The sequence below is a fragment of the Homarus americanus genome, unplaced genomic scaffold, assembly GCF_018991925.1.
Source record: "Homarus americanus isolate GMGI-L3 unplaced genomic scaffold, GMGI_Hamer_2.0 scaffold46116, whole genome shotgun sequence".
NCBI classification, from domain to species: domain Eukaryota; kingdom Metazoa; phylum Arthropoda; class Malacostraca; order Decapoda; family Nephropidae; genus Homarus; species Homarus americanus.
In genome coordinates, this window is record NW_024756688.1 from 1 (window position 1) to 12,755 (window position 12,755).

Here is a 12,755-nt window from a genome sequence, read left to right on the forward strand (position 1 = left end):
ATTGTGATATCTGTGATAATATTTTTTATTTGTTAATACTATTGCCCAATATATTGTTACCCTAGTAGGTTCTTGTAATTAGTTGTTCCAAAAATTTTTATTGAATTATTAATACAAAAAATTTTTTATGTATCCCTGACGAAGAGTGCTAACTTCTCCCTTCCTACCCTCCCTACTTGAAAAAAAAAAAAAAAAAAAAAAAAAGGTTGTACCCTTCTATGTGGTACTTGATAAAGTTTTTCTCGCCAGATTTATCCAAGTTTCGGTGATTGCTATGACGTCTACATTCTCGGTACATACAAACCGCTCTGTGCCTTTTTTATTTCTAATGCTCCTACTGTTTGTGTAGTATACATTTAAACCTACTTTTCCTGGTCCTGTTTTACTTTTGTCCTGAGTAACCAATTTTACTCCCTAGGACCTGTTTGTTTTTGACTCTCACTTACCCTGACCTCTCTACTGGCGAAACCCCTTTGAGACAATTTCACGTTCCAGGATGCAGACAACGTCTTTACCTCAAGGAGACAAGTGTATTCTGTCATGGCTGTTGGTGTTGTCGTTACATAGAATGGTTGCCGCTATCAATGAATGCCGATTGTTGCAATGTTTTTCCAGTCGGAAATTTATAGCAATTGGTGTGAACAGCCATTGAGATTAACTCCTCTTCTAGGCAAGACACCACATACTGTCGGATCCCCTATTTCTAACCTTCTCAGCGCCTCCCTATTCCTCTTGAAAAGTTCACTTAACCTTCCCTATGTCACTCACACTAACACACACTACTGGCTTGGTACCTTCCCTGACAAAAAACCATTCATCCTCAGCTACATGTCTCATCCCAGCCCCAGGAAAACACACCCTAGTCCCACGTTTTGTCTCTTGCCAAAAGTTCTATCTAAGAACCTCGATTTTGGCTGTCTCTTACTATCACGACTTACCACTGGTGGCTTGAACAAATGCCCTTTTCTCTCCTGGCACCACACCGTCCTGCCTCTTCTCTTCCTCGCTAGCTTCCTCCAACACTTGGTAGGGTTGCTGCACTCCACACCTTGGTCAGCTTTCCTGAGTCTGACCCTAGTCCCTTGGAAGCAACCACTCTCCACGCCTGTTATCTCTCAGGTGTCCTGCTAGGCAGGACACCTACCTGGAGGAGTTCAGTCCTGAGGGCTTTGTTCTCCCCTAACACGTCTATCTCTCTCCCAACTGCTCCAGCTGACTTAACAGAGTGGCCAGAGGGTCGTCTTTCCACACACACAGTCATTCTTCCCCGCAACACAACGATCCCCGGCGGTCATTTCTCTGGTCACTAACACGAGCACTTAGGGGCACGTCCTTCTCCAAGCTAGGTCGGAGGCTGTGTGAGCATGGTTCATGGTGGTTTGCATTTCACGATGAGTTTCGTTTGTATGAGAATATCATCAGCATAGCTGATTGTGATATTGCTGGGGTGGTCTGAGATTGACTTAATAATGTATCCATAAGAACAATGACCACTGCGACTAAGCACTACACCTTAGGGTCCCAGTTGCATATCTTTAACTTCGCTTCTGTAACACTGGAACAGTGGTAGTCCTTCTATTGATGAGGTAACAATATAGTCAATGTAACGACGACCGCCTATATCCATTTTGGCTATTTCATACTATATAAGTTGCCTATTGGTATGGTAATACAAAATATACGTATGTAGATGATACTGCTCTTATCACAGACAGTGAAATGGCTTTTGCAAAAATTCGTTAATAGATTAATCGAAAAGGTAATAAATAAGGTTTAACAGATAATGCTGCAAAGACGAAGGTAATAATTGTTTACAAATTGGAAATTAATATTAAAATAAAAATTATGGTTGGCAATTGGAAGCTTAACAAGTGGAATTTTGTTTTTGTATTTGGGAAGTAACATTTGCTGTGAAGGTAGAAACATCGGAAGAAATCAAAACAAGCATAGGTCAAGCAAATAGAGCATTTAATATTCTAAAAGACCTAATGGAATGAGACATTAACTTCAATTTGAGAAAAAAGGACTGATGGTAAGGACTGATGAATGCGTCAGAAACGTGGACCAATAGTCGCTGGTCAGCCAAGGTGTAAAGTGAACTCTTACCCCCCCCCTCCCCCCCAACACGTTAGCATGGATAAATGTATTAAAAATGTTCTTTCTTTCTGTTTCCAAAACTTATCCATGCCTTTTTAGTTACAAACATGATAGAATATATAGCATGATGATGGAGCTTTGAAACAGGCTACTGGTCATAACCACCAGATATTCCACTTTTGAGCGTTGACCAGAAAAGTTGACAGACGCCCACTGTGTCTCGAGGCTCGCCTTCACTCGACAATATATTAATAAGGAGGAGGAATTTTGGAGGAGAGTAGTGTTCACCGACGAGAAAACTTTTTCGTTCAACAATCATAGCGGTATCCATGTGTGGCGCTGACACAACACAAGGTAGCATACCCCATCTTAAAATACTTTGATGCTCTTAAAACACGAGGAGGTGGTCTAATGCTTCCTGAGGCATGAGTGTGAGGACGCTGCCACACAATTAACATGGGAGGAGAAACTCAACTCACCGAAAACATTGGTCTCTGATGCTGAGCTGTGACAGTCAACACTGAACATTTCAAGATCAAATGGTTCTCTGCCCATTAAAACTGGAATCCATTGGAATTGGAATTAGTACTTACTGGGATTGGGACCTGTTATCACTAAGCTCCAGTCCCAATGGTTAGGTTAGGTTTTACCAATTCGTGCTGATAGAGAGGATGCGGCGCCTCCAAAACACAAAACAGATTAGCTAATAGCCAGTAAAGCAGGACAATGAAACCATGACAGCATGGTGAGGGGCGATTTATCTCAATGTAGCAAAAACTTTTCAGAGAGATACGGATGCCTCTAAAACAGGTGAGTGTGATCACTGTACTCACTTGAATGGAAGGGGTGAGGCTTCAACGGGAAGATGGACGGAGGGGGAGGACTCGATACCCTCATAGACTGCGTGAGGGAAAGGGGCGGGGAGACACTCACTTAGACATCGACGGGACCACAGGCGACTACAAAGATGGTGTAAGAGTAAAGAGTGGGTCTGACGTCCGTGTGAGCGAGTTGGGGCATCACGGTGACTCATTGATAAGGGAGGGACACCGACGTCCTCAAAGATAAATGGTAAAAGCTTGACGTTCCTTTAAAACTATTGTGGGATGCGAAGGACTCCAGACTTAACTGACAAATTAAACGATAATCAATGACTATAATAACTTGGCCATACCTGGTATTAGATTGTACCAAATGGATGACCAAGAGAACTTGTTCAATATGTCAAGAACACAACAATAATATTATTAGTAGTTACCTTGTGCTGGTGGTAGCAGAATCCCTGGTGCCATACAGGGTCACCTCCTGGCACCGTTTTAGCATCTTTAATGGCACCTCGTGGCATTTGACGACACCTTGCTGTACCCCACGACACACCTTATGATAGTTCAAGACACTTTGAGGGTTAATATTGACGACTGACCCGTGGACGAGTTATTTGTTTTACTGTTTATTTTCTTACTTTATTTTCATCGGTGAGTTCTGATAAGATAATCATTTCTTGTGCAAATGTTTCGTTTGGTAGATAATTGTGGGCCTAGGAGCTCACTACTCTGTCTTCTCAGCGGTAATGTGGCGGTGATGTTGACGAATTTCAAAACACACTGCCACTCGGGCTTGATCAATGCGATGCTCAGAGTATGCTTAAGACCTGGTTGATACGGACGGCTGCTCTCATGTCAAAAAAAATATTAAATTACACCATAGCATAGTAAGTTCTTTCTGTGTAATATACAAGGTGGTACGAGTAGGAAGTTAGGTTAGGTTGGTGAGGTCTTCTAACAACACTTCTGCTGCTTGCTTTTTCATATCAACTAAGGTTAGGTTAGGCTTAATTTAGAAATAACCATTTTAACACATTTGCACAAACTCCGACAGCGTCCACTATAAAACACAGTGAAATTGTGACGTTTTTATAAAAAAAATTTCTTTAAAAAATCGGCCGCGGGTCAGTCGTTAGTAATTACCAATTTTGATACTTCATGAATCATTATAACATAACGTGACACTTTATGCCACTTTATTACACCTTATGCCACCCTGACACTTTATGCCACTTATTACACCTTATGCCACCCTGACACTTTATGCCACTTATGACACGTATGGGTGTTTTTGGCGCCCACAATTACTTTGTGACACTTACAAGTCCCCATGACACAAACACTTCATATCACTTATAAAACTTCTTAACACAAACACTTTACAACACTTATAAACACTTTACGTTACTTTCGAACACGTATTGATACATGTGATCACTTCACAATACTTATGAAAACTTTACGGCACTTAAAATCACCTTTTGCAACTTAGACCACTTAAGGCACTTACAGTATAACTACTTTACGACACTTATAAATACTGTGTGACGCTTGATACATTTCACGACACTTTCAAACACTTTACTACACTGACGAACACACTGAGATTCCTTACTGTCCTCGTCAATTTCAGTCTCTTCACCTTACCGGCTCTAAGGCAGACAGCACTGTGTGTGTTGTCTTGTTAGCGGCCTCTGTTGACATTCTCATAAATCCGGAACCGCGAACTGAATCAGACTCAAGACCTCGTCCCAGTGTTATAACGGACTGAGTTTGGTCGTGTTTTACTCATTCGTTTCTTCACACATGTAGCTTCAGGGGTCTCTGACTTTATCTGTTTTAATTATGAAGTACAAGGCAATGTATTACACAAGATTATATGCCAATACTTCAGTTGGTATAATGACTCGTTTTGGGGATGATTGAGTCTGATGTTTCGAAAGGCTGTTCCTGAACCCTGGAAACACTTACGTCATCGATGTCTCAAAGTGGTGTCAGTCAACTGGTGACAAAAGTAAACAGAATTATTTATATTGTTTACCCGCTTTATTTGTTTTATTAAAACAAACAAACAAACAAATCTACAAACGGAAATAAGATAAATCTGTATTAAACTTAACAAATAACGATAGAATACATTTTTAATTATTTTCTTATTCCTAAAATCAACGCTTTCGGAGACGTGTGTGTTGTCTCGGGACGAACCCCCCAGACCAGAGCTACCAACAGTCTCCACACGTCCCCCCAGACCAGAGCTACCAACAGCCTCCACACGTCCCCCCAGACCAGAGCTACCAACAGCCTCCACACGTCCCCCCAGACCAGAGCTACCAACAGCCTCCACACGTCCCCCCAGACCAGAGCCCAACAGACCCAGAGACAGCCTCCACACGTCCCCCCAGACCAGAGCTACCAACAGCTACCAACAGTCTCCACACGTCCCCCCAGACCAGAGCTACCAACAGTCTCCACACGTCCCCCCAGACCAGAGCTACCAACAGTCTCCACACGTCCCCCCAGACCAGAGCTACCAACAGTCTCCACACGTCTGTCTGGTATATTGTGTGGCTTAATATTTTACACCACAGACTAACCAAAGAAAGTCAGTCACCTTAAACTTAATTCATTAAAGGTGTTCAAAGGCAAGATGTCAGGTGTTTCTTAGTTTACCTGTGTAATTAGTCAAACTATTAACTATTGTAAGACAGTTTGTAGCAGTAGTTTACCTTGTCAGCAGTAGAAACTATTATGGGCCGGGAGGGAAGGGTGTCCGGGAGGGAAGGGTGTCCGGGAGGGAAGGGTGTCCGGGAGGGAAGGGTGTCCGGGAGGGAAGGGTGTGTCGGGAGGAAGGTGTGTGAGGAGGGTGTCCGGGAAGGTGGGAGGGTGAGGAGAAGGGTGTCCGGGAGGGAAGGGTGTCCGGGAGGGAAGGGTGTTCGGGAGGGAAGGGTGTCCAGGAGGGAAGGGTGTCCGGGAGGGAAGGGTGTCCGGGAGGGAAGGGTGTCCGGGAGGGAAGGGTGTCCGGGAGGGAAGGGTAAAGAAGATCATTAAGGATGTCAACACTAAACTGAACACTGAATCTCTGTGACATCCCCGACGCCGTCATCGACCCCTCACTCGGCCGCCCCGTTGTTGGTGATCATATCTCCGTTAACTACCTTATATTCTTCACTTTGTGATGTGTTACAAGATATGGGGGACTTCATAAAGTCATTTAATACAGTTACTGGTTGTTTAAGACATAACTTTATAGGTATGTTACCTTATGTTGTTTCGGCGCCACACATGGTATACAGGCTGTGGTGTGGTAGGTATGCAGGCTGTAACAGGTTCACCGGCTGTGGCAGGTATACAGGCTGTGGCACCTCGACTGACACACCCAATTAACCGCGGGAGTAAAAACCTGTCATGCAGGCAGGCAGGTGACCCCCCTGGTGGCACAGGCTGCCTCATCACCTTCACCCACACACTGGCTCCCAACCTGTACTAGGCCCCCAACCTGTGCTAGGCCCCAACCTGTACTAGGACCCCTACAACCCACAGCCTGTACTAGGCCCCAACCTGTACTGCCCCAACCTGCTAGCCCCAACCTGTACTAGTCTCCAACCTGTACTAGGCCCCAGCCTGTACCCCCTGTACCTGTGTACTAGGCCCCACCTGCCCCAACCTGTACTAGGCCCCAACCTGTACTAGGATGGGTCCAACCCTGGGCCCCCCACCTGTTAGGGCCCCAACCTGTACTGACCTGCCCAACCTGTACTAGGTAGGGTACTAGCCTAGGCCCCAGCCTGTACTAGGCCCCAACCTGTAGGCCCCAACCTGTACTAGGCCCCAACCTGGGCCCCAACCTGTACTAGGCCCAGCCTGTAACCTGTACTAGGCCCCAACCTGTACTAGGCCCCACCTGTACTAGGCCCCAACCTGTAGTACTGTACTAGGCCCCCAACCTGTACTGCCCCCAACTAGGGCCCCAACCTGTACTAGGCCCCAACCTGTACTAGGCCCCATAGGACACCAACCTCAACCTGTAGGGTACTACTTAGGCCCCAACCTGTACTACGCCCCAACCTGTAAACCTGTTAACCTGTACTAGGCCTAGCCCCAACCTGTGCCCCAACCTGTACTAGGCCCCAACCTGTACTATAGGCCCCAACCTGTACCTAGGCCCCAACATCTACTAGGCCCCAGCCTGTGTAGGCCCCAACTCAGGCCCCAACCTGTACTAGGCCCCAACCTGTACTAGGCCCCAACCTGTACTAGGTCCTGCCTGTAACCTAGGCCCCAACCTGTACTAGACCCCAACCTGTAGGCCCTAGGCCCCAACCTGTACTAGGCCCCAACCTGTACTTGCCCCAACCTGTACTAGCCCCAACCTGTACTAGGTACTCGGCCCCAGCCTGCCCTAGCTGTACAACCTGGCCCCAACCTGTGGCCCCAACCTGTACTTACTAGCCTGTACTAGACCCCAACCTGGGCAACCTGTACTAGCCTGTGTACTAGGCCAACCCAGACCCCAACCCTGTGTACTAGGCCCCAACCAGCCCCAACCTGTACTAGGCCCCCCAACCTGTACTAGGCCCCAACCTGTGCTAGGCCCCAACCTGTACTGTACTAGGCCCCCAACCTGTACTAGGTACTAGGCCCCAACCTGTCTTGACCTCAACCACAGTTACCTGGGCCTGGAGACTGTTGACACCTGTTCAACCACAGTTACCGGGGCCTGGAGACTGTTGACACCTGTTCAACCACAGTTACCGGGGCCTGGAGACTGTTGTCACCTGTTCAACCACAGTCTTCTGGGCCTGGAGACTGTTGACACCTGTTCAACCACAGTCTCCTGGGCCTGGAGACTGTTGACACCTGTTCAACCACAGTCTCCTGGAGACTGTTGACACCTGTTCAACCACAGTCTTCTGGGCCTGGAGACTGTTGACACCTGTTCAACCACAGTCTCCTGGGCCTGGAGACTGTTGACACCTGTTCAACCACAGTCTCCTGGGCCTGGAGACTGTTGACACCTGTTCAACCACAGTCTCCTGGTGTTGCTGCTCCTGGATCAAAGTTCACCCTCAGCCAACAACACAATGGCCTCTCCCTCCCTACTACACCATTATACCCAAACAACAGTGTAACTTGAAAGCCAGATTCTTAATCAAAAGTCGAGAAGAAGTGTTTTTGTTTTCTCAATCTATTGTTCCGTATGTGAGATTTTTTTTCCATTTTATTTTTTGGTTTTGTCTCATTTTACTTTATGTTGAAACGATGAAAGAGTTGTATGTAAGAATTCCTTTTTGATGTGAAGTGCGAGAAGGTTAGATACGGGTTGGTTAGGTGACGTTAGTGGGCATTAGTTAAGTTAAGTTAAGTTAAGTTAAGTTAAGTTAAGTTAAGTTGCCCACTTCCTGATTGTTCTGATTGCTAATTAATCCCTTCACTATTATGTTTTCTTATCTGTTTTATTCTGGCAACCATGAGACGATTTTGTTCAGCTGGGGAAGTTCCTTTTCGTAATCAGAGAGTTAAACAAAACTTGGTATTTAAAAGAAGAAACGGAGTCAATAGTGTTGTTACCTATCTTGAACTTGGCGGGGCTGTGTTTGCGGTTCCCAGCTTGTTTGTTGAACACCTCAGTTTTCTCAGTGGAGATAATATGACCGAGGTTCTCACAGGCTGCGTATACATGGTTCAGGCTGGTGTGCATTTCACGATGAGTTTTAGTATGTGAAATAATGTCATTCGTATAGCTGACAGAAATATTGCTGGGGGTTGTCTCAGATTGACTTTACAAATGCATTAAGAATATGACATCGTCGGAATGGAGGAAACTGCAGCGGGCCTATTGGCCCATACTGGACAGTCCCATTTACACCCAACCCCTATCGCTCATATATCCATCCAACCTATGTTTAAAGCTATCCAGCGTGTTAGAGTTAATGGTGATATTTGGTAACTTGTTCCACTCATCCACTACATTATTTCCAAACCAATGTTTACCTATCTCCCGCCTATATCTAAATTTGTCTAAGTTAAAACCATTGTTACGAGTTCGCTCCTGGTTGGATAGTTTGAGTACCTTTGTTATATCACCTTTGTTTAGCCCTGCCTTCCATTTATACACCTCTATCATATCGCCCCTCACTCTACGTCTCTCGGGGGAGTGCAAATTAAGATGCTTTAACCTGTCTCTGTACTCAAGGTTCCTAATGCCCGGGATTAGTCTTGTCATTCTCCTCTGAATTCTTTCTCGGGATTCTATATCCATTCTGTAGTACGGTGACCAGAACTGAACTGTGTAATCCAGTGTGGTCTCAAAAGCGCAAGATATACAGTAGTTTTAGGATGACCTCGCTAGTCTTGTAACTAACACACTTTTGTATGAACCCAAGTACTTTATTAGCCTTGTTACTTATCATTACTCCTAAATCTTTCTCACAGTCGGATTTCTCAATAACATCGTTGTTCATCTGGTATCTGGTTTCCCTGTTTACATCTCCTAAACTAAGTACTTTACATTTGTCCACATTATATTTCATCTGCCATTTTTCAGACCATTCGAAAAATTGGTTTAGATCTTTCTGAAGGTTTGCTGTGACCGTCAGATATAATTGACGCCCTATTTTAGTGTAGACAGCAAATTTACTTATGTCGTTTATATATACAGTATAATAAATAGTAATGGTCCAAGTACTTCCAGTAATTTGCCTACAATTGATGTTAGACTGATTGGACGGTGGTTAGAGGATAGTGATCTATCTCCCTTCTTGAAAATAGGTGTTACATTCGCTATCCTCCAGGATTCTGGTACTACACCTGTTTTTAATGACGTGTTAAACAACTTACTCAGCTCTTCCTTTCATTCCTTTAATACTCTGGCAAATAACTCATCGGGACCTGGTGACTTATTAGGCTTTAGTATGTCTATTTGTTTACTAACGTCGTTACTGGTCACTAATGCCTCGCTTTATCACTTTCTTCACTGTCTCTGTAGTGTTACGGTCCTCAATATTTGTTTCAGTTACCCATTGTATTTAGTTTCTGTTGTTTCCCATTTTTCTTTAGAATCGAATTTCCAAACTTATGGTAAAGACTTTAAAAAATGTCTGGATTATTTTATATAAGTATGTATACGAGTATTTGTTTCACTATGTAAACTTTGGAGAATGTATTCTTATTTTTTATACAGTTATGAAAGACTGTAAGAAGCAGGTGTTGTCACAGTCTCCCTTATGCTGAAACATAAATATGATCAGGATCGGGAAATAGAACATTTACATAAGTATATTAAACAATAATGGTTTCACACGTGCTGATAGTTTCCACAAAGTTTACATTAATATCAGTCATATATCTTAATCCAACAATATGTTCTCTCTCTACTTTACAAGTATGCTTCATAAATAGATTATAATATCCTTTGACTACCAGAAAACACTGGAATACCCTTAAAACCTGTGGGTTTTTTCACGATACAACATACCATGTCCTTAATACCCGGAGACAGAGAGCTGCTGCCCCTTGTTCCAATACGATTTCACGAACTTATCCACATTTTGTTAACATTCTTCATTTAAACCACTGCAATATTCTCACATTGAAAACCGATTCAAAAAATCATATATTAGTGTTCTTTAATCATATCAGTTACTAAAACATATCACAAATCAGAATAACAAAACATATATCATAATCTTAAGAAGACTTTAACCTTCACAGTGATTATAGGCTGTCCAGAGAAAACGAGACACTCAATGGGATGACTGAGGAAAACATAACTACATAACAGTGTGAAGTATAAAAAGAATTAGAAATTATATGTTGATGAAACAAGAAAGTATTGGAACATTGTTTTGGTTTCGGCGGATCTCTCGGTAGCTAGGTTGAGGAGGATGGGAGGGCCAAGCTTGTGTGGTGCACATTATTATCTGGGCTATCATGGATATTTATGGTGTTAACTAAAGTGTAATATGTTCATTATAGTCTAAAGAGTATCGTAGTAGTGGGAGAGCCTTGTGTTTGGTGGAGATAACATTATTCTGAGTGAATTGGTTTGTGGCCTTTTGTATGTACAAGGATGGAGAGCACATAGAGCACATATTTATTGTATTTGGTTGTAATTTTAAAGCTGTGTTTTGATTAAACCAGTTTTAATGGAAACAGTGGTATTGAAATAAACACCTGCCAGGAGGTTGTTAGCCAGAAATAAGGTAAGGGTCTGTGTTTAACATTTAACCTCTCTGTTAACAGAAGCCGTTATTTCAGAGTCTCCTCTGATATATTGGGCCTATGGGGTGACTATACGTCCTCTGGTGAGTCCCAGAAGAGGGAGTGAAGGTTGTAACAGTATAGGAGTAGAGTCGGTGCCTCGGGTATCATGTTTAAATTTTCGGTGGTGAAAACTGTTGATAAACATTTATTCAGATTATTGCTCATTTCTCCGTCGTTATCAGTTAGCTCGCCGGTATCTGACTGTGTTCGTCCAATCTTTTCTCGTGTTTTAGTTTGATACATTTGATAGAATCCCTTGGGGTTTGACTTCGCCTCCCTTGCTACCTTCAGTTCATTATTCCTCTTTGCTTTTCTTATCTTGGTCTTAACCCTACCGGCCAATACCTTATAATAATCTCGGAGGTAAACTTCACCACGATTTATTCTGCTACCTATAGCCTTCCTTTGTCCTATAATATTCTTTAAATAATTATTTATCCATTTAGGGTCATTGTTGTTTGATCTGAGTTTTCTGTATGTGCTTTAAGAACATTGAACAAAGTGGGGCTAAGTACTCCACCTTGAGGGGTACCAAGATGCATATCTTTAACTTCACTTTTGTAACCCTGAAACAGTGCAGTAGCCCTTCTGTTGGTTAGGTAACCACTTATCCAGTGTAACAGCCTACCTCCTATATCCATTTTGGCTAGTTCGTACAATATCAGTTGCCTATTGGCAATATCAAATGCAGCTTTTAGGTCAATAAATGTGGTGTATCTGTGCCTTTCATCACCATGCACAGTTAGGAATGTGGTGATACAATTATGTTTAGTCAACAACAAACATTTCTGCCCCTTTATGGTGTTATACAATATGACACACCGGACCAAGAATTCTGAACAACACTCATTTACGCGGGCGATTCCTGTTAATTTCTCTGTATTAACTATATGTGATATAAAAACTACATTATACTGGTTACACAATGCATCACACAACCAGAAATACCAACCTTACCAAATTAACATGGCCTCAGTCAGTGATCGTTGCAGAGGCCATCAGACCAAGGGGTGGAGCCATGGACCACCTCACACGGGCCATGGACCACCTCACACGGGCCATGGACCACCTCACACGGGCCATGGACCACCTCACACGGGCCATGGACCACCTCACACGGGCCATGGCCCACCTCACACGGGCCATGGACCACCTCACACGGGCCATGGACCACCTCACACGGGCCATGGACCACCTCACACGGGCCATGGACCACCTCACACGGGCCATGGACCACCTCACACGGGCCATGGCCCACCTCACACGGGCCATGGCCCACCTCACACGGGCCATGGACCACCTCACACGGGCCTCTGTGGAGCTCTTGGGTAATAAAGGTCATCGCTAATTATCTGCTTTATTGACTTTTATACATAACATAAAAATTTACTGGACATATTTGTATTGTGATGATGACGACGTGACCACAACCCTCTGTCCAGTTTAGCTTCCTTAGCAACCACATAACTCCTACCAGGTCATTGGTTGATGGTTGCTAAGGGGGTTATGATGCCGTATTGTGAAATTTTGGTATTTTTGATTTTAGTATTTAGTTTAATTATTTTTTTTTAA

At 43.7% G+C, this 12,755-nt stretch overlaps 1 protein-coding gene across 1 annotated transcript; it reads left to right on the forward strand.

Annotated features, from left to right (window-relative positions):
• Window positions 1-4,766: 4,766 nt before the first annotated feature.
• LOC121856888 lies at window positions 4,767-12,531 on the forward strand. Its single transcript, XM_042352656.1, has 4 exons — window positions 4,767-4,818; window positions 5,170-5,467; window positions 11,163-11,224; window positions 12,176-12,531. The coding sequence occupies exons 1-4, from the start codon at window positions 4,767-4,769 to the stop codon at window positions 12,529-12,531; spliced, it is 768 nt and encodes a 255-aa protein (XP_042208590.1).
• The last annotated feature ends 224 nt before the right edge of the window (window positions 12,532-12,755 follow it).

Excerpts from the sequence above, each read along its gene's own strand:
- LOC121856888 (XM_042352656.1), top strand. The coding sequence starts at position 4,767 with ATGAAGTACAAGGCAATGTATTACACAAGATTATATGCCAATACTTCA. Across the intron at positions 4,819-5,169 it reads ATATGCCAATACTTCAGTTG|ACCAGAGCTACCAACAGCCT; the intron begins GTATAATGACTC and ends ACGTCCCCCCAG. Across the intron at positions 11,225-12,175 it reads GGGTGACTATACGTCCTCTG|AGGCCATCAGACCAAGGGGT; the intron begins GTGAGTCCCAGA and ends TGATCGTTGCAG.